The 22,646-nt window shown below is 42.4% G+C and overlaps 1 protein-coding gene across 6 annotated transcripts in view; it reads right to left on the reverse strand.

The window, feature by feature from the left end:
• Positions 1 to 22,646, reverse strand: part of LOC133851618 (protein CHROMATIN REMODELING 20) — an 89,088-nt gene that overhangs the window by 49,325 nt on the left and 17,117 nt on the right. For 5 of the 6 annotated variants that reach the window (XM_062288116.1, XM_062288115.1, XM_062288114.1 and 2 more), the window contains 4 exons: positions 18,241 to 18,409; positions 15,425 to 15,487; positions 9,618 to 9,713; positions 9,448 to 9,540 (listed from right to left, as the gene is read on the reverse strand). In XM_062288116.1, the coding sequence (XP_062144100.1) occupies positions 9,448 to 9,540; positions 9,618 to 9,713; positions 15,425 to 15,487; positions 18,241 to 18,360 (372 nt within the window). In that variant the 5' untranslated portion in view covers positions 18,361 to 18,409. The remainder of the gene's footprint in view (positions 1 to 9,447; positions 9,541 to 9,617; positions 9,714 to 15,424; positions 15,488 to 18,240; positions 18,410 to 22,646) is intronic. The other variant, XM_062288112.1, reaches the window with a different exon arrangement.

Raw genomic sequence — 22,646 nt, forward strand, 5'->3', positions numbered from 1 at the left:
AAACTTTATTAATAAAAGTGTAAGGCACCCTTAAGTACACAGGAAATATACGCAAAAGCAGCTAAAGCTAACCCGTAAAGCCCAACAAAACCAGCAAAACCTAAACCCCAAAAGCCGAAAAAACACCCAAAAACAAACTACAAAAGGGCCCAACTAAGAAACAAGGCAACCCACCACCCGCCAAGGCACACCAACCTACACCATGTGTGTCTTGCCTTTCTTACGCCTTAAGGATCTTTCGCGTCGCCATAATTGATGGAGCTATGCAAATGCAGAAGCTCCCTTTTTCACATAGACTTTTGGCGTGCAATCATCTTATCCCAGTAGAAATCTTCTTCCATGGCATCCCAAATTGCCATGGCCTCCTCCCCAAAAGCCCCATCTTACGCCCAATCCAAGGGTAATCCATCCCAATAATCACCTTCCTCCTCCCAAGCCATAATCTCCCCGTTATGATCAAAGTCAACAAGCCAATTCCGGGATTGGGAGAATCTATTTCCCTCAATGGAAGGAGAAATGATGCAACCCTTCGCAAGGGAAGAATAGATCAACCGTAAGAGACTCCAATGTAGAGCAATCCAACACAGACCTCGGATTATCATCTACAAACCTCACCACCGGAATAAGGTCAAGAGCACATGGCTCTAACGGCGAAGCCCTCCTCTTGAAATGATGACCCCCCACGATGGGCAATGACTTCACAGCAAAGACCGAATCTGACCTCAACACCTCCACAAATGAAGGCCCTGTCCAAAAAGGAGCCAAACCCAACCTAGACCCTTATTCCTTCCCATCTTTTGCAAACGAGGAACCCAAACCGCAACCCATCGTGGCAGAGAGGAATTCTATGACCATTCTTAGCTCGCCAGAGAATTTGCGCCAACCCCACCCTCCATGACCCTCAAGGATCAAAATGAACCCTTTCCAACCACCCATCCCAAAAGCGGCTGCCTCTAAGAATCGGCCAGCTTGGTTCCCCCCTCTCCGAGCAATCAAAACTTTCGACCCTTCCCTAAATGATTTGATAAAATCTTGATCTTCCGAAAAACCCAAGAGAATTTCCAACATCGACGCAAGTCATTCAGAGCACTGGGTACTCATTATGAGCTCGCCGGAAAAAAAATTTCTCTTCTCCTCCACCCTCAGCACTGACACCCCATCCAGAACCAACAAGACAAAAGTCTTCGACTCCACGATAAAACTCCTCTCCATCTCAAAACACACCCAAATCTCAAGCGGTCGACCCAAAAAAGGTTCACATTGTCATCGGAGGAGAAAGACCCAAAAGTGGAATCGCCTATTGACGCCCCTACGTGCGAAACAAGCAAGACCCAAAGAACCGGAAATTCGAAGCTCAAACCCCAACAGCAAACGAGAAGCTAGGAAGCGGAGAGAAAGGATCTACTAGCTGGACGCGCTCTCACGCGCTGGTAAGGAGGGAGGGAGAGAGAGAGAGAGAGAGAGAGAGAGAGAGAGAGTTGAAAGGAGTAACAAAACTGAAAGCAAGAAAGCAGGAGAAACACCCATTAGACCCCAGAAGAGTAAATGGATCTATATGACCACATGAAGACATTAAAAAAAGTTTGACCGCAGACCCAAATCACAACAGAACTGGATCAAGAGGACAGTCTCTTGACCATTACTCAACATTCTCATCCTTACTTCACCAAAATTATTCAATGAAATAAACCAATTCAGAACACAAGCTTTAACTCTTTATTCAACTACTAGGGAATCAAAAGAAGTGCCACCAAAGATCCAGCATAATCACCCCTTCACAACCCAAAGACAAAAGGAGTGAGCATCGAAAGCCCTCCTGTGATTAATCTCAAATGCCATAATTGGCCAATCTAGAAAGAGAGAAGCCCAAATTAACTAGAGACCATGAGCAAATAAAAGGCCACATGGACAAACAAAACATTAACAAAATAAAAAATAAGGAGATATACAACCAAATTCAACCAACATACCATGAGAATCCCAAAAGGATGATGTTCCATAGTGGGAACGAAATTATGGAAAAGATATGATATCTACAGCAGCTAGAAAAGAAACACGAATCAAGTAATAAAATGCGAAGATCCCATGTAATCAAAGAATAACAACCATCTATCAAAGTCATTGTTCCTATGGTGACAATTGAGTCTATATTATGGCTGTTTAACATAATTCTTGTAAGCTTAATGCATTTGATAAATAATTAACTGATCCACATATCATTTTTTTAGCAATCTATATCAAGATTAATGAGTTTACATGTTTCGTTTTATAAATAATTCATTTCATTGAAAAGTGCAGAGGGGCACAAGCCTAATACATGGGATGTATACATAGAAAGTCCCCCTTACATGCTAAAAGAAGAACAAAAATCCACAAATTCAAAAAAGTTCAAAGATTGAGAGATACTATACTCCCCAGTCCAACCAAAAAGCAATTTGAACAGGATGTTCTTGAGCTCTTCCTTTATCTTCTCACAATCTTCAAAACATCTAGCATTCCTCTCTCTCCATATACTCCACATTAAGTACAATGGGGCTATCCTCCACACATCTAGAATTGAGCGACTACTTATTTGACCTTGCTGACAATCTAACAATTGACCATCCTTGGAGACATAACCCAATGGACTCCGAATAGGATTGCACTCCATAATTCTCTTGCACCTCGTGATGGAGTAAAAGATGATCAATAGATTCCCCGCCCCTCCTACGCATGCAATACCAATCCACCACTATGCAAAATCTTCCCATAAGCTGTTGTTCACACAAAAAAACTCTCTCAACTGGACTTTAACTTTTCAAACACTCCTCCAAGGAAAATAAGAACCTCCCGAAGTAGATGATAACTAATGAAAAAACAACCGCACCTCAACTGTTGGAACAAGTGGCTCATATTCTCTTAGGCATAAAGAGTAATACGAGATGCTAGTATAGAGGCCAATTGTTGGAGTGGAGTGAACGTAGCGAAGTGCGGCAATATTTTGGGGTTTTTAAAATGCGTCCGTACAATTAGTGTTCTCATATAAGTATGCTATGTTGTAACCCTAAATCAGTTAATGAAATATAGCTACACTCCTGTGGACGTAGGAACATTGACAAACCACGTAAATCTGTGTCTCAATTTTCTCTCTCTCTCTTCGATTTAGTATTATTCATCATTGTTGTGCACAATAACAACACTATCTGAATGAATATAACACACCAAAAATGCAAGCACCAAATCTACCACCCAATCTTGAATAGTTCTAACAAAAGACACATTGCACTGAATAACGCCATTAGAAAACAGCTTGTTGTCCACAACTCATGCCTCCATACAATGAGCAATACCAAATAACACTAGGAAAGCTTCCTTCAATGGTTGATCCCCACACCAAGCATCATGCCAAAAACGAATCTTAGATTCATCATCCACTTCATATCTAATACATCTCGAGAAGACTCGGCACCCCCTCCTAATATGTTTCCACACTCCAACACCAAAAGGTCCCGCTACCTCCTTAGAACACCAACCACCACTCAAACTATCATATTTTGCTTCCACAACCAAACGCCATAACGCATCCCTCTACGTAGAATAACGCCATAACCATTTACCTAACAAAGCTTGATTAAATTTAATCAAATTTCTTACACCCAAACCAACATATTGCATAGGAGACCAAATTGTTGACCATTTAACGAGATGAAATTTAAACTCCTCTTTGATACCTCCCCATAAAAAAATCTCTTTGAAGTTTCTCAATCCTATTCACCACACCCAAAGGAATGGGAAACAAATATAGTAATAAGTTTGGACAAAGTACTTTTGAACAACGTCAACCTCCCTTCCTTCGACAAATATAGCCGCTTCCAGCCCGCCATTCACCTTTCTATTTTTTCTACAATACCATTCTATATAGTAACTGACTTGTATGGCGCCCCTAAAGGAAGTGCCAGATATTTCATAGGTAACACAGCCACCCTACACCCAAATATATCAGCCAACCTTTCTATATCATCCTCTGACTTCGACCAATTAATCTTCAACCCCGAGACCACTTTGAAACATACAAAAAGACATCTCACCTTACGAAGATGTTCACCATTAGCCTCGTAAAAAAATAAAGTATCAAACGCAAATAAAAAGTACGACAACCATTCTTGCAGCATTTCTCGATCCCACTGTAAAACCATCCAAAAGATCCCTATCCACTATGCCCGACATCATCATACTCAAAGCCTCCATTACCACTACAAAAAGTAAGGGTGATAACAGATCCCCTTGTCTTAAACCCCAAGTACTACTAAAGAAACTAGATGGGGCTCCATTTATTAAAACTAAATAGCAAACCGTAGAAATACAAAAAAGCTACCCAGGCACTCCATTTCTCCCCAGACCCTCACCTTTCCAACAAGTATAACAAGAACTCCCAATTCACATGATCATATGTCTTTTTGAGATCCAATTTGCATAATAAACCTGGTACTCGCGATCTGAGTCGATTATCAATACACTCATTTGCAATCAAAACCGAATCCAGAATGTCTCCCCTTAACAAATGCATTCTGTGAATTTGGTATGATCTTCTCCAACACCTGTTTCAATTTGTTTGCTAGCACCTTACAAATTATTTTGTATACAACACCCACTAGGTTGATAGGACGAAAATCCTTAATATTCACTACACTAACTTTCTATGATATGAGAGATATGAAAGAAGCAATAATACTTTTCTCAAACCGTCTTTCACTACGAAATTCTCTAAAAAATGCCATTATATCCTCTTTCAAATTCTCCCAACATTTATGAAAAAAAAAAACCCCCAAGGAAAACCATCAGGCCCCGGGCTTTATCTCCATTTAGATTTTTAACCATCTGAAAAACCGCTCTCCTAAAAGTCTCTTTTCAACCAAGAACCCTCCTCTTCACCAATTGATTGAAAAGAGTCCATTCATCTTTGGCCTCCAACTATACTATTCTGAATAACTGTATTATATGCTCCCTTATCTTTGTAGAATCCGACAATAAGGACCCATAAACAAGTAAAGATTCAACATTATTATTTCTTCTATTTAAGTTCGTCACCCTGTGAAAAAACCGTGTTCTTATCTCCCTCTCTCAACCAAAGAGCTCGAGATTTCTGTCTTCAGCTCACTTCTTCATAGAGAAGCCACCTCTCTTCCAACACTCTCCCTAGCAAAATCCTTCTTCATGCCCTTTTCCTCCTCAACCAACACTCTCCCTTCCCCAATGACATCTAGCTCTCGAATACCCTACAATAAAGCCTTTTTCCGCTTCCCTACATCTCAAAGATATCTTCATTCCATTTTCTCAAATCACCTTTTAAATCTTTCAATTTGCACGCCAATACATAACTAGGACAGCCCTCAAGCTGATAGCTATGCCACCATAATTTCACTTGACCCACAAAGTCCTCAGATTTCAGCCACATATTTTCGAATTTGAAATACCAACCACTAGCATTAAGGGGAAATGATCCGACAAAAGTCTAGGGAGTCTCCTCTGAACTACATCAGAAATTGTTCCTCCCATTCAGGAGAGAATAAAAATCTATCAGCCATAATTGTTGGACCAAGTGAGCTTAACACCCACAAGAGGAATGTCCATGAACCCTTGTTCAAAGATGAAATCGAAAAACTCCCTCATAGCTGAAGAATATTGGGTATCTCCTAATCTCTCACTCGGATATCGAATAGCATTAAAATCTCCTCCAATGCACCAAGGCTTTTCCCACCAACTCATAATTCCAACCAGTTCATCCCAAAGCATTTTCCTGTCATAGTCATTATTAGGACCATATACGCCCGTAAATACCCATTCAGGAGCCACTGCCATCCCCCAAACCTTTTCCCAAAAAAACATCATAATTCTTAGAACCATGCTCCAACGTCAGCACCTTCTCCGAAATTCTCATGCTGGTGCAACATTTGCGGAATGCTCTCCTTTATCTTCCACAGTATTCTGGGAATATCTTTCTCAACCCCGATACTCTTCCCCCAAACAATCATACCCACCCTTCCGCCTCACACGCTTCCTCCCTCGCTTGCAAATGAGAAATTATATCCAAACTCGTGATGAATGTGGTTACACCTGATGCATCACTCTCAATTCCAACCATATTCTGCTCTTTGGCAATCTCTGAGCAAGACCCATAATCTCCTACCACCACAATCTCCATCGAACTACTTGCGGCCAACGAAACTTTGGGCGCTCCCCACCATCGGTAAACTCCTCTTCCCCAACCTCCTTATCAGCAACCTCTATCCTAAAAACTAGATGATCTGCATCCTTCTCTATGCTCTGGCTTGTCCCCGTCGTGACATCAGTCGACCCCTGATTCACTCTCCATTGCGCCCTGTGCTAGGGAAAAGTCTAACAATGGTATACCTTACCAAAACACAACCATGTCGCCTTGTTATGTTTCTAGGCTTTCAGTCCACACATGACATTAGACTTCACACTAACGCCCCTTGCACCACTTGGGCCTTTAGCCTTAAACACGAAAGGCCCATTCTCTTAACAGCCCTTTACCGGTTCAGTTTTGCTTCCAACCCGCCCCACCTCCAACTAATCTAGATGTGTCAATTTCCTTTTTTAGAGAACCCAATATCTCCTTTAACGTCTGTTAAATTACCACTTTTCCTAAAAGCTTAAGCTGATAGAAAGATGTAAATTTAATCACTTAATCAATATTTTAACACTCTCCCTCACTTGTGGACTCAAACTTCCTTTTAATAGGTGAGGCCCAACATGTGGAATATTTAATTAAAATGTGAGGTAAATGAAAGAAACAGAGTTCGAACTCGGGACCTTTGGCTCTGATACCATATTAAATCACCACTTATCTTAAAAGCTTAAGTTGATAGGAAGAGGTAAATTTAATTACTTTTTTTTTTATAAGTAAGAAAATTTCATTAAAAAAGCGTAAGGCACCCCAAGTACACAGGAAGTATACACAGGAGCAACTCAGCTAACCCACATAGAAACCCAAGAAAACCCACAAGGAACTACAAACCCACAACACCCAAAACCCACATGAGACCCAAAATACAATAGTAAACCCCATCAATCACCCAAGATACAAAAGTAACCCCCCCATAATACAGAAAAACCCAAGATACAATAGACTCCCCACAATACAAAAAAAAACCCCAATAGCCCACATAAAAAACTCAAGAAAACCCACAAGGCCACAACCCCCAAAACCACATGAGACCCAAAGTACAATAGAAACCCCCACCAAACACCCAAGAAGCAATAGTAAACCCCCAAAATACAAAAAAACCCAAGATACAATAAAACCCTCCAAAATACAAAAAAAAACCCCTAAGCCCAATAAAAACCCAATACCCACACAACCCGAATAAAGAAAAAACCCACAAGAAACACCCAAATCCCGAATTACAAAGAAAAAACCCAAGCTACAAGTAAAAAAAAAAAAAAATGCAGTGGCGACAGCGCGTGACTGCCACATGCGGCCTCCCGCGACGGCGCCGCCCAGAACCAGCCGGAGACGATGCGGAAAATGCCGGTGAAGCCAACGGAGCGGTGCGAGCGTGGAGGAAAGGACCCAAACGCCGTAGATCTAACACCCAAACTTTCGGATCGCACACGGCCACGCGCGCCGGAACGGCGCGTGGCAGCCACCCGCGGCAGACCCGACGGCGGGGAAGAGCCAGAGACGGCAGAGATTCCACCGGTGAGGCCCGTGCACGAAGAAGAGGGCCAAAAAACCGTAGATCTACACCCCAAGAAGCAAAAGCCACGCACATCGGCGCGGTGGCGAACCACAAAAACTCCGACGACGAAACAGACAGGAAAAAGCCGGTGAAGCCTCAGACGGGACGCGTGAGGGCAGACGAAAACCCAACCACCGCAGATCTACCCCAAAAGCTGAGAAACCCAAAAAAAGACCAAAAGGAAGAAGAGAAATACCTAGATCTAAACAAAAAGAGAACCGGAAGAGGAGGGAGGAGGAGCCTCCTCCCTCCCCTAGACAAAAACAGTGAAGAGACCTAGGGTTTGGTAGAGAGAGAGAGCGAGAGGAAAATGCTCAATTTAATTACTTAATCAATACTTAAACAGCATCTTCACATCCAAGACACCTTCCACGATGTTCTTCGACATATCGGACCAGATTTGAACAACAAGATCTTCGGGCACTGATTTCGCCACCTCCTTTCCCAAACCATTTGTTGCCATAACAGGTTGTAAGTCTATCTTTCCCATAATACCCTTGCTCGAATCCTCTCTTTCCCTGTCTTTCCCTTTCCCTACCACCACTTCTGCAAACTTACGCCGCCCTAGCTCCACCAACCGCAAGTGCCCCTAATTAGAAACGTACGGCACACCATCATTGCCTCTCTGCTCTACGTGCTTCATTACCTGCCTCAGCTACAAAATGCATTATCTCCATCCAATACCTTCTTTGCCCTCCAGTATAATTATAAAACTTCTCCACCCTCCACTCCATAGTCTGCAAGCTCCAAAAACTTCCCATGGTTGTTCTGGCATTTCTGCACTATGTACACTATATCTCCAACTCTAAAGCTCCTACAGAATTCCTTCAAATTATCTTCTTTGATCATAACTTCCATCGTTTTAACCAACCAAACCAAACTCTGAAATCCGATACCAACTGCTAGAAAGATCCCTTTACTCTTCTCTGCGAATCGAACATTCCCAACTCCATACCGAATCTCGAATGACTTGCACTCGACATAAAAGTAACCCAAATAACCCATCAGAAAAATCAACGAAGTAACGGAAACAGAAAGCAGTTTCGAACCCTTACGCACCACCACCCTCCAATCCTAACGAGTTGACATGTTAACGTTGATGAAAAGAAAAAATTATGAAAGTAAACACAGATATGCATAAGAAGAAACCAACTTACCAAAATCTTTTAGCATAGTACTAGAGCCTACAATTAAATTCTACAGTCACCAGGGATGGGAGAGGGACAGCTGTATGGGCCTCAAATGCATCAAAAAATTTGAAACAAAAAGGGTAAAGGCTATGCATCACATAAAGGTTTACATAAGGAATTAATAGCATATATTCCACAAACTTCGAACTTCTGCAAGTTTAACAGCCATGCCAACAAGGTAAAATTGCAGGTTGAACCACAGTCTTATGCAGCCACCAGCCATTTGCAACGACTTCCAATGTCCAGAAGACAAGATGCCTAAAGTTAAATATTGAACCAGAAAAATGCATGATAATTTATAAAAATAAAATAAGAACAATGTAAAATTCGGTAAGCAATGGGATAAAAAATAGGTCCAAAAGCTAGCCAAGATAATCTTCAATTTGTATAACAGGAAGAGCCAAACTATTTTTTCAAAATAAGAACAGGAAGAGTCACCCTCAAGATACATGCAAGCATTAAAATATATATCCAAAATAAAAAAGATTTATTGGAAGTTGAAGAAAGAAGCAAACCAGCAAATGAGCACTCTCAGTCTCAAGCTCATCAAGCACAGCTTCCCACTCTTCTGTAAAAGTAGCCATTTCATCTGCAACAGCTGTTTCCAACTATTGACAAGTAGAAACACATAAGTTACATAAAAACAATGAAATCGAAAAAGAGGGGGAGAAGAAGAGAAACTAACATCTTCCCCCTGGAGAGTTTGTGTCAACTCCTCTCTAACTTCACTCTCCAGTTTGGCAAGAGATTCCTTCTCAAGTGCTTCTTGAGCCTCTGCAGCCTAATATGAGCGTTAGAGAACCTTCCTAAAACAAATTAAATAACACAACATTTATACTATGCATACATACACGTGCACAAATAAATAAATGCATAGAAATTCATCTTCACATGTATACAATATAATTTTTTTTTATAAATAAAGCAAATTTATTAAAAAGTGCAAGGGGCGTAACCAAGTACGCAGTACGTATACAAGAGAAAAACACCTAGCAATATCAAAAACAAGAAAACAGAGTGCAAAAAACTACAAAAATAGAGACATCAATAAAGGCATTAACAAAGATCTACTCATAGAGGGATTCAAGGAAACAAAGTTGTAGATCCAAGCTCGTCTTCTCACAATCATCGAAACTTCGAGCATTTATTTCTCACCAAATGCACCACATTAGACAAGGGATTACATTCCAAATAAAATTCAACTCCTTCCGATTAAACCTTCATTTCCAACATGCTAGGAGCTTCACCACCCAACTAGGCATAACCCACTTCACACCAAATATCTTAAAAACCATAACCCACAAGCCTCTTGCAATGTCTTTTTTTTTTATAAGTAATAACCTGGTTTTATTAAAAGCGTCAGGCGCCCCTCAGTACACCGGCAGTATACAAGAGAAAACGCAATGCTGGAAAACGAAAAAAAAAAAAAAAAAAAAAAAAAAAACAGCCCAAAAATAGAAAGAAAGAAACCCACCACACAAACTCACAGGAACCTAAGCCTACAAGCACAAAGAACCCCAATCCAACCCACTAGGAACACACAAGAAACCCACCCAAAAACCCACAGGAACCTACACCCTAAAACACAACACCCGCAGCCCACAAGCAACCCACAAACTACAGAACCTGAGCCTTTCCTCTCCTACTCCTAGAATGCACACTCGCAATGTCGTAGTTTATGGAACTCTTCAGATTCTGCAGTTCTCTCCTTCCTTTGATCTTATACCGCTTCCCCATACTACCCCGATGAAAATCTTCCTCAATGGCATCCAACAAAGCCAGGGCCAAATCTTCATCCTCAGCACCATCCGACTCCCACTGTGTAAGTCGGGAGGAAAAACGCCCAAGGGGTGAGGAGAATCACCATCCTTTCCCTGATCCCACAAAACAATCTCCCCAGTTGGGCTAAACCCTACCGGCCACTCCTGAGATTGGATCAAACCATTCGTATTGAGAGTCTCACCCTTGTCAATGGTCAACAATTTGCAGCCGTTCAAGGGGGAGGGAACTCCCGGGAGCAAGAACCCGCGCCGAAGACCCACTCCCCCACTTGGCATCGGTAGGTTTTTAACCACAGTCCCGACCAAAGCCTGAGAAGATGTACCCAAACACTGCGTCATCGGTGACCTCAAAGCTGTCATTGCCTCATCAATCAAGGAAATATCCAACTTACTAGCTTTGGCCTTCGTTTTCCGTTGATACCTCATGACCGGTTTGGATTCGGACGGGTAAATGGGAGCCCCACTATCCGCCATCACCGAAAGAGACAAGCGAATCCTTTCTCCCAACGCAGCCGCCCCCAAAGAGGGACCTACAAATCCTTTAGAGTCCGAACCCAACGCCCCAAGCAGACACGGGGTTGAGTCACAAACTGACACATCCGACCGCATGTTGGGCTTCGCCGCCCGCTCTGAGGCAAATGGATCTTCAACCACCGCCGTGCACAAGCTAGGACTTGCGCCGGAGAACTCGCCAGTATCCGACAGCCCTCCACCCATGCCATTCGTCGTCTTCACCTCCGACCTAGACCCATCTTGCCGGGCCAAAGCAGAATGAGCGAAGAAAACCGGATTCTCCACCGGAGAAGAACCCCCCATCAACGACGAGCCTGACTTGAACACCGGAAGAGTAGAAGACGACCCGTCCAACACTTCCGGCGCCGAAGAACCCAATCCCGACATTTCAGAGTCCAACCCCGCTTCGTTGAGTCCACAAACCTTATCCAGGAAAGACCTCTTAGCCTTCTTGGGGTTGGGCTTAAGGCCCAACTTCCTAGAACCATCCCTACAGCGTGGCCTGCTAAGCACAGCAGATGAGAACCTGCACTGGCCCAGTTTCAGCCCAACAGGAGAAATCCTGTTCCAGCCCACGTTAGACCCACTCACCCAATCCAGCCATACACCAACCTGCTCCAGGATCTTTCTGCAGAATGAGACGTTGCAGTCCCTTGTTCTGCACTCTCTACCTTTTCGAACACTGGAGCCATCGACACAAAGGTCTTTACCCACCGGATCAAAATGGTTTCTCTCCCAGGCGGAACAGTCCACCGCCCGCCGGACTATCATGCAAGACCGCTCCTTTATCGGGAATTGCTCCTCCTCGCACCAGGCCACCTCCTCCTTCGAGACCAGAGTCCGGCCACCAAAAGCATGGATGGTTGGCGGCGAGCAAACCGCCTCCGCGAAAGACAGTGGACCCGCTGCATTTCCCATACAATCCCCCACCTTCTTCCCCCTTGGCTTCTCCTCTGGCGAGGAAACACCGAACCCGCACCCTACCGAAGAACCAAGAACTTCTATAGCCTTATGCAACTCACTAATAAACTTGAGCCAACCCCAACCACCCCGCCCCTCAGGAATACGAAGGAGCCCTCTCTGAACGCCCACCCCATAGACCGCTACCTCCACAAACCGGCCATTAGTGTTACCTCCAATACGAACTATCGTCACCTTCGCCCCCTCCCTAAAAGATTTGACAAAATCAGACAGACCATGACCACCCATCAACACCTCCATAGTCGAAACCAGCCATTCGATGCACTGGTTACTGAGGAGTACCGCACCGGAATAAAATTTCCGCTTTTCTTCCACCCTTAGCACTGACGCCCCTTCAATAACAAAGAAAGCAAACGCTTTTGCCTCCACCAGAAATCGTCTATCCATCCCTCTTGCAATGTCACAATGAAGAAGGAGGTGATGAGGAGTTTCTCCACTCTTTTTGCACATACAACACCAATCTGTCAATATGATGTGATGCTTGCGGACATTATCCATAGTAAGAATTTATCCTTATGATGTTGTCCATGTGAAAAACGACACCCATGAAGGAGCCTTAGACCTCCATATGTTCTACCAAGGAAAGAGTTAACTAGAACAGGAAGGATAGCTTCATAAAAAGGTTTTACCCCAAAAGATTGTCTTTTGGAGGGAAATCACTAGGGAAGCGGGTCACATTAAAAACGCCTCCAATGCACCAAGGCAAATCCCACAACTAATCAACCTCGCCAACTCCTTCCACAACAATCGACTGTCAACATCTGAATTAGGGCCATAGACACTAGAGAATGCCTACTCAAACTGGTCGCTAACACTTCTAAATTTACACGCTACCATATAATTACCCACGCATTCTTCAATTCTTTCCACAACTCTCCTATCCAAGCTCACTAAAATACAACCTGAAGCCCCTCTAGAATCCAATGACACCAATCTAGATGTTGCCCACCCCCACAAGCTTCACACCTTACTTCTGGACACCAATTCCAATTTAGTCTCATGTAAAGTCACTCTGTCAACCTTCCTCGTCTCAAGGAGATTTCTTTTACTCATACATTTATTCCTCGCATTCAAACCTCTAACATTCCAAGAAACTCTGGAGGAACGAACATTAATTGGCTCACAAAAAATAAGCTCACCCCAAAGAGAGATATCCAAGGCCGCCGCTCAATCAAGCCCACAACCTTTTGTAACCCTCAAAACCATTGCAGGAGGCAGTTCCTTTCTAGGTCTACTAATCTCTCTTACATGCTCAGCCAAAGAAGGAATCACAATAAAACCCAAGTTGTCCACCTCATTGCTCCCCCACCAACAAAAAAGAGTCTGGGTTGGAGTAGCCTTGGTGGTGCCCTGGATCAGACCTGAATTAGCCTCACCAACCTTCAACTGGGCAGATCACTCCTCCTCTTGTTTCTGGCCCACGCTACAGACCCCCCACCCTTTTCTCCACGCAATACGAAGAAAAAAGGCCTCATGTTCTAAACCAGGGACGAAAACCCTCTTCCCCTCCCTCAAAACAATAGACCAATCCACCCAAGATCCAAAAAAGAAACAACTCCATTACCTGAAGGCAGACCCACACTCGAGAGCTTGGAATCCCTCACATCCAGAACAAAGATGTTTACTTCTACCACCAAACCTCCCTGACCCAAGAGCTCAACGTCTGCGATGGGGGCCTCTTTACTTGAGAGGTACTGCACCCCTACGAAACTGGGCATTTCTCCATCGAGAAGGGGATCCAGACCTGGGGACAACCCTCTGAACCTCGTCGCCAATGAAAATTTGGTTGTAAGGTTGAGGGAGGCGCCGCGACTGGGAGACCCAGGAGGAATCTCGGCAAATCCGCTGCTCGCAACATCCCAATTTCCTCTCGGAAAGGTGTTGTTGTTGACATGGCTTTACGGCGGGGCTACCAAAGGAGTTGCTTGACCTGAACACGTGCCAACACTCACAAAGGCCCGATTCGCACTTGGATCATCGCAGGAAACAGATGGAGGCCCAGTTCGTGTTTTTACCAACCATTGAAGCTTGGGTTTTAAGCAGGGCCAAACCAAAATTCAAGGCCCAGCAGGAAACTCAGGGCTTTTCCTTCTATAACCTTCTTCGCTTGGCCCAACACTGACGGATTTAGCTCTCGAGAAACTTGGGTCCCTCCTGAAGGGATAGGCTTTGAGCTTACCACAGCCCACGAAGGGCTTTCGATCTTCTTTGAACCATCAAGCTTCAGGCCCAAGTCCACCTCCCCAACTAAACACTCCATTTCACCTTCACATCCTCCACTTGTTTGCTCAAAGCTTGAATGACAGTATGAACGTCCTTACCACAAACGCCAACCACCTTTGAAACATTGTCTTGATCGGCAAATGTTACCCCGTTGCCAAACACGTCCTTGTCGCTACCACCGACTACCCCGCAGACCTCCCATTTGTTAGCTCTCCGGACTTTCAACATTGACCCATCTTGACTAGCAAAGCTTGCTTCAAGCAACCTCTGCCTAGACACCACCTCCGCAAAGGATCGTTTATCAACCACCATGGCACACTCTACCAGCATCGGAGGTCTTTTTCCTCCATCATTAGGTGTCTGGTGGGCTTCAATAAACCTCTGCAACTCACAAGCAAAACCCAACCATCTCCTACCCCCTCTTCCTTCTAGAATAACCACAACCTCTTCTACTGCCACCACCATACTCCACGACAGCCACAAAATGGCCTAACAGATTCGAACCATGTTAACCAATAAAAACTTTAAACCTCTCTCGCAACGACTTCACAAACCCCTTAGAACTCTCTGCATGAATGAGAGCCTTCATAGTGTCTAGCAACTACAACACAAGAGCCTTCCCCATTACTATTGATCAGACGAGCCCTCTACTTCTTTCATAGACCCGTAAAACCGGTACCCCCTCCACCCAAACAAATTCAAAACATTTAGCTTTGACGAGGAACCAACTGGAAGAAGCCATCTAGACCAGCCAAGAAAAAAGGGAGCCTTAAAATTAAGAAAACAACCCCACCAAGACTAGCAGTGAAGGGACGCGCCTACACGCACCGTTGTGATAGACAACATAATTTTAATGTGTGTGTGCGTGTGTGTGTGAGCGCGCACGCACGTATATGTATGCATTCATACACAAGTATACATGCAGACACAAGACACACACACTAGCAAACATAGACTTAACTGAAAGGTTAAACTCAATCAAGGAAATGCATACCTTACTCTCAACTTCCAAGAACTCAGCAATTAGCTCTTCTATTTCTTTCTCACTCAAAGGTTCCTGCACAATGAAGATGAATACTAATCCAAGTCCAACAAAAGCTGAAATGAAATTAGAGAGTATAAACAATAGCATTTAAACATTGAAATAAAAATTTGGGTAAACTACATTTTCGGTCCGCAAACTTTTAAAAATGTTTGTATTTTGATCCATGTTCTTCAAATTGTGTCAATGTTGTCTCCCCCAATTTCTAACACTGTTTCAATTTCGCCCTTCCTTCTAAATCCTTTAAACTAATATAACAGTGTCAGCATTGAGAAACTTCAAAGAGATTTTTTTTAAGGGGAAATATCAATGAGGAGTTTAAGTTCCATTTAATTAAATGGTCAAAGGTGTGTTCTCCTAAGCAAACTAGAGGTTTGAGTTAAGAAACTTGATTAAGTTTAATCAAGCCTTGTTGGGTAAGTGGTTTTGGCGGTATGCAATGGAGAGGGGGGCTTTATGGCATTTGATGGTGGAAGCAAAATATTTTTTTTTTATTAAATAAGAAACGAATCTCATTAAAAAATTGTAAAGCGTCCCTCAATACACTAGGAGTATACAAGGGAAACACCTAAGTATAAAGAAAAATAGGCGAGAAAGTCAACAAAATTAAAAAATAATGGGTGGACATAAGTCGTAGTCCAAAAATACAATGTAAGATAGAACGAGGATAAAATCTCTTCTAAGGTACTTTCCAGATCCTCAAAGCTCCTATTGTTTCGTTCCCTCCATAAGCACCAAAAGAGGAAAATAGGCACCATTTTCCAAACCACATCGCTCATTGACCTTCCAGAGGACCACCAACAAGCAAGTCGATAACCCGTCTGAGCATAACCCAAGACATCCCAAAACGATTAAAGAGAGTACTCCACAAAACAAAAGTCACGTCGTAGTGGAAAAAAAGATGATTCATAGACTCCACAGTCTTCTTACACATATAGCATATGTTTATCACGATAACATGTCGTTTCCTAAGGTTGTCTAGGGTAAGGATTTTGCCAAGAGCAGCAGACCACGCAAATAAGGCAGCCCTTGAAGGAGCCTGAGTGCGCCAAACACTTTTCCAGGGAAAGCGACTACCCCCAGAGAAAGCCAAGGAGTAAAAGAAGGACTTGACCTTGAACAAACCTTTTTTGGAGGAGACCCACCACATCTTATCTTCGTTGCCTCTTCTCACTTTGACCGAATGTAACGCCTGGAAGAAAGAAGCAAAATCATCCACCTCCCAATTGCGCGGCTCTTTGAAGATGTAGAGACATCAATGGTAGAACTACGGAAGCGTTTGCTCAATATGTTATATCTTTGGATAGCGTCCCATCATTGTTTGAATGGTTTTACTTATTTAAAATTTTTAAATTTATTCTCTTCTTGTCCCATTTAGGGGCTCTCTTATATAATTCTCATGTATAGGGGTTGCGCCCCTCAGTGCTTTCAATAAATTGAATTGCAATTACTTATCAAAAAAAAATTCATAGAAATCTAACAAAAATTGTTTCCAATACACTACACTCTACTCAAATCGCTATTAGAATGACTTATTTGAGAGTCGAGATTAATGGCAATATAAAAACTTTTTTGTGTCCCTTTGAATCCCTCAACCATGAGGGCAAACTGACTAGGAAAAGGCTTAAAGAGACGAGAATGCATAAGCCTCTCCCAATCTCCCTTGAATTCATTGAGGTTGGGGTGGGAAGCCATTGGAGAATGAGGATTGGTTAGAGTTAGGATTTTTTTTTTTATGAAATAATTTTATTAAAAAACAGCAAAACCCCCGTACAGTTAGAGTTAGGATTTGTAGTGGATGGAAAAGGTGGAGTTGTGCTCAAGGGGACAGTGGAGAGAGACATTTGTTTTGGTTAAATATAAATTATGTTTAATCAAAAGTGGAAACTAAAAACCTAAGAATTTCTGAGTCACATGGCATATAGCATGTTTGACATGTCAAAAAATTCAATCATGTGACTTGCAGATGATTTTTTTTTTAAGATATGTAATTCAATCTCATTAACTCTAGCACACAAGAAGTATACAACAGAAACCCTCTATTAGTGAGAAAAAGAATAACACAAATCCAAAAAAAAAAAAAAGAGAAACTAGAAAATTATAGAGTATTATACGCCGCTATCCATGTATAAAGGGATTTGAATATAACATGTTTTAGATCAACCACCAAAATCTCCTGATCTTCAAAGCTCCTTGCATTCTACTCTTTCCAAATACACCACATTAAACACAACGGAATCAACCTCCAAACTTCCAAAATGTTACGACTACCCAAGTTCCCACCTAACCAACAACTCTCTTACTCTTCTAGGCATAACCCAATCAATACCAAAAACATGGAAAAGCGAACTCCATAATTCTTGTGCCGAAGAAGAAGGTGATCAATGGACTCCTCACTCTTCTTGCACAAACACCACCAATCCACTACTATGACGTTCCTCTTCCTCAGATTATCAAAAGTCAAAATTTTCCCTAATGCTGACGTCCACACAAAGAACGTTAATCTCAAAGGAGCCTTATCTCTCCAAATACTCTTCCATGAAAAAGGCTTAATTTAAACAAATTTGGACGAAAGAATTAAATAAACAATTCTGAAAATTGGGGGACAATGTTGCTGTAGTTAGAAGACTAGGGACTAAACAAAAAAGAATAATAAAAGTTGGAGCATTAGAAGTGTAACTTTCCCTTCAAAACTTGGAAACTTAATATGAAAGACAAACTCTTGCAAGAAAGGTATGAAGCAAATTAGCTTCTACAAATTCACTTACCTCAAGATGCAATCCTTCATCTTGTCCCGATGTTGATGGTCCCTCGTCTTCTGAGCCATCAATAAAAGATTCACCAGAAGTGCTCTCAGCATCTTCCACTTCCTCTGGCTTTTCTTCCATGTCTTATTCAAAACAAATTGAGCAGAAAAGCAATCCTTGAAATCAGTACCTGATAAATAAATCAAATATTTTTTTGAAAGGTAAGCAAAAAAATATCATTAAAAAAACGTAAGGCGATGTAAGAATATAAACCAGTGCAATTTATTTCACCCAGATCTTATGCAGAGTGCAGCAAACAGGTCAACCAAAAATAAAAGGGAGAAAGGACACCATCATGTATCAAATCATACAACTAATATTAATAACATCAGTATCAAGATAATTACACCAGAAAATCCCCATTATATCACAAAACAATAACTATAAAACATAACCATAGTCTAAGAGACCGTGGCATTACCCCATGGCAATTGACTTTTTGGTCTAATAATGTATAAATCAATAGCTATATGTTATTAGGTTAACAAAAGTAAGGAAAAAAAAGATTCATGAAATATATGGCAGAGACTATGCTTCAAATACTCAGATGTGAATAATACTTGGATGTGAATAAAATAATTTTTTTTGATAAGTAAGAAGATTTTATTAAAAAAGCGTAAGGCGCTCCTAAGTACACAGGAAGAACCCAGCTAGCCCACCAAAAAAAAAAAAGGTAAGCCCCATGAAACCCAAAAAACAAATGTAAGCCCCCAACAAACACCCAAGAAACAAAAGAAGCTCCCCAAACCCACAAGAAACCCAAAAAAGAAAGGTAATCCCCCAACAAACACCCAAGAAACATAAGAAGCTCCCCAATACAATAAAAACCCCTATCAAGCACCTAAACCTACCCCGAAAGCCCCCAAACAAGACCCCCTACATCATGAGAGCTTTTCCTTTCCAACGCCTGGAGGAAGTGCTAGCATCGCCATAATTGATGGAACTCTTCAAATTCAAGAGCTCCCTCTTGCCTTTTGTCTTCTGGCGAGCAATCATCTTGTCCCGATGGATTTCTTCTTCCAAGGCATCCAAGATAGCCAAAGACTCCTCATCATGAAAACCATCCATCACCCAATCCAAGGGCAACCCATCCCAAAATTCGTCGTCCTTCTCCCAAACAACAATCTTCCCATTTTGATCAAACCCGACAAGTCAATTCTGAGATTGGGAAAAGCCATTGCCCTCTACGGGTGGAGGAAAAATGTGACAACTTGGGGGGGAGGGAAGTCCTTCCACTCCAATATCCTTAACCTCCCGAGGCGGAGGGTTGAGGAACCCCTTCCGAAGGAAGCTCTTCTTCGCCGAACCCGCATACTTCTTCACTGGAGGAGCTGCAACTGTACCCTTACAGACAGGCGTCTTCAAAGCTACCAGTGAATCAGCTAACAACACATCTTTCTATTTCACAGAATGGCCTACCCTGAGTTCTCTAGCCTTTCTGTAGTATCTCTGAAAGGGCTTAGAAGGCTGCAAAACAAGAAGAGAACAACGGATCTTTTCTCCCAGCACAGCCGCCCCTGATGGAGAAGGAATAGGAGCCAAACCAACACAACCCCCAACTAAAAAGTTTGGTAGAGAGGCATGAACAGAGCCAGAACCCACTTTAGACCTAACCGTCGCCGGAGCAACGTCCAAGGTCGCCGGAGGCAGCAAATCCAGAGCTGGCAAAGGGGGGAAAACGATAGGGGAGGGAGGCAGGACAGGTGCGACCGCAGGAAAACAGGACCCACCCCCAGAGCTTGACACCCCTTAACCCACCCCAGATTCAGCCGTCGTCGATATCTCCGGCCGAAGAAGACACCCACGAACGGCCATCGAAACAGCACCCACAAGAGCTTTCGGCTGCTGCAAGACTTTGGGTTTAGGTCTCGGAAGAAACCGACCCAAACGAAGGCCTTTGCGTTTAAGTCCCTTACTAGTCCCAGTAGACCGACCCAACCTTTTCCCAAACACCGGGCCCAAAGCCAAATAAAGGCTAACGAGCAAATTTCTCCACGTGTGCAAGTTCAAATTCAAAAAAGACCCCCTATCTGAAATCGCCCCACCTCGTGCAAAGAACCTAGGAGAACGAAGCTGCTTAACCATCAAACAAAGAAGTTTATCCAAATCCAACAGAACAACCGGAGGGATCTCCTTCACAGGGCGGTCCCCCACCATTCTAGTGTCCTTTGTCCTAGGGAGCCGACCCCCCACGATGGGCGTCACCTTTGCTGCCGGCACCGGAACCAAACTCACCACTGTCGCATATGAAGTCCCCGACCTTTCGAAAGATAAGCCCAGTGTTTCCCCTTCCTTCTTCCCACCCAGACTTACCGTTGCAACCGAGGACTCACTCCCACAGCCCACTGCAGCAAAGAGAAAGGCAGAAATCTTACTCAACTAGCCGGAAAACTTGCGCCAGCCCCAACCTCCGCGACCCTCAAGGATCAAATGAACCCTCTCCGACCGCCCAGCCCAAACACTGCCGCCTCTAAGAACCAGCCATCTTTGTTGCCACCTCTCCGGGCAATCAACAACTTCGGTCCTTCCCTGTTTGACTTGATAACTCTTGTTCTCCAGGAAAGCCCAAGAGTGTTTCCATCGTCGAAACAAGCCACGTAGAACATTGGGAGCTCAAGACGACCGCGCCATAGAAGCCCTTGTCTCTTCTCCTCCACCCGCAACACCGACGCCCCCTCCAAGACCGAGAGGACAAAGGATTTTGACTCCACAAGGAATCTCCTTTCCATTTCGAGGCACACCCAAGCTCAAAAAACCAACCCAGAAAAGGAACTCATTCTCGCCAGAGAAAACAACCACCCAGTCGCAAAACCCACCAACTAACTGTGAATAAAATAATCCAAGGAAAAAGATTTAAAAGTTGTAATATTTTGCCATTTGTTACCAACAGGATGTGAAATGACTAATCCATACTTTAGATATTAGTGTCAGGGATACCTTGCCCCTCACATTCTTCGAAGTAACTATCTGTATCCCTTGTGGGGCAGTAAAGATATGAGCACCCCGATCAAAGAGGAAAAAGAAACACAAAAGATAAAAATAAAATCCTGAAGTACAAATCCCTGTAGTTTTAGTGTACATAAATTTAACATTTAGCAAAGGATATTTTAGCAAGGATATTTTGAACATTTCTTATAGGTAAAGAAGCAATTAGAAAATTGGTAATAATTGATAAGGGTATTTTGGATATTTCTTCAAGATCTTCTAGGATAATTTGGCCACTTTTTGAATCTTTGATACTAATAACATTTGGAAAGGATTTCCAGGGGTACTCCCAACATTTCAAACAACTAAATGGAGGGCGCATTGAAACAGATACTTCAACTTAGGGGCCCAAACACAAAAATTTAAAATTCAGAGAGTGCTTACAAATGAAATGGTAAATTAGAGGAGAAAGTATAATTTATCCTCTCTTTTTTTTTTTTTGGAATTTAGCTAATGGAGTGATTCTCATCCTCTTTACAAGTTACAACAACGCCTAAATTTAAGAAGTTTGACTCCTTCAAAATCATAAGAGTATTTTAGCTGAACAACTTTTGCCTTAAAGAATTTATGTTTTTGCATATAATATACAAACAGATATATATGTATATATATCTGTGTACACACACAGATATACATGTGTGGGTAAATGTCCAAGAACTATATACTCGAAAATATGATCAAATACAGTAACCATATCCTTCCTAAAACAAATATATCCTAGCTAATTAGCCAAGTTTAATTATAAGGGCGTGCTAAGACGTTCTATGAAAACTGAATGGCTCGATCTTGTTCAACCAATCAAAGGTCAAAAATATATCAGCTTGAACAGGCAGCATTTTCAAGCTTTAACAATGACGATGGCTGCAAGTGTTAAGATAAACCATTTCTCAAAAAATATTTACAGTACAAATATTATGTATAAAACCCATGGTTCGAATTCAATCTTCATGGGAAGTTGAAACACACAAGCCCTAACCCACTTTGACTGTTCTATTGCATTCATCTTCAGCAGCATAATAAGAATTCGTTTCAATTAATTTCAACAGACAGACAACCTTGTTGTAACATAGGATAAGTTGTTCCAGCATACAAACATTCTGCCACAATTATCTGTTCCTCTAAATTAGATTATCCACCATGAAGATCTTATCCTAGTAGTTGTGCGAACAAAAAGGCTACTCCCTGGGGCACCTTGGATCGCCACATAGATCCAGTAAATCCAATACCAATCCTAATCTTATCATGTAGAGCAGAACTGAAAAGGATTAAAAAAATAAAAATAAAAAATAAAAAGAAGAAGAAGAAGAATTCACCAAATAATTGGACCAGTTTACCTATTCAATCGAATTGGACCAGTTTACCTATTCAATCGGACAAATAAT

The sequence above is a fragment of the Alnus glutinosa genome, chromosome 12 (assembly GCF_958979055.1).
Source record: "Alnus glutinosa chromosome 12, dhAlnGlut1.1, whole genome shotgun sequence".
NCBI lineage: Eukaryota > Viridiplantae > Streptophyta > Magnoliopsida > Fagales > Betulaceae > Alnus > Alnus glutinosa.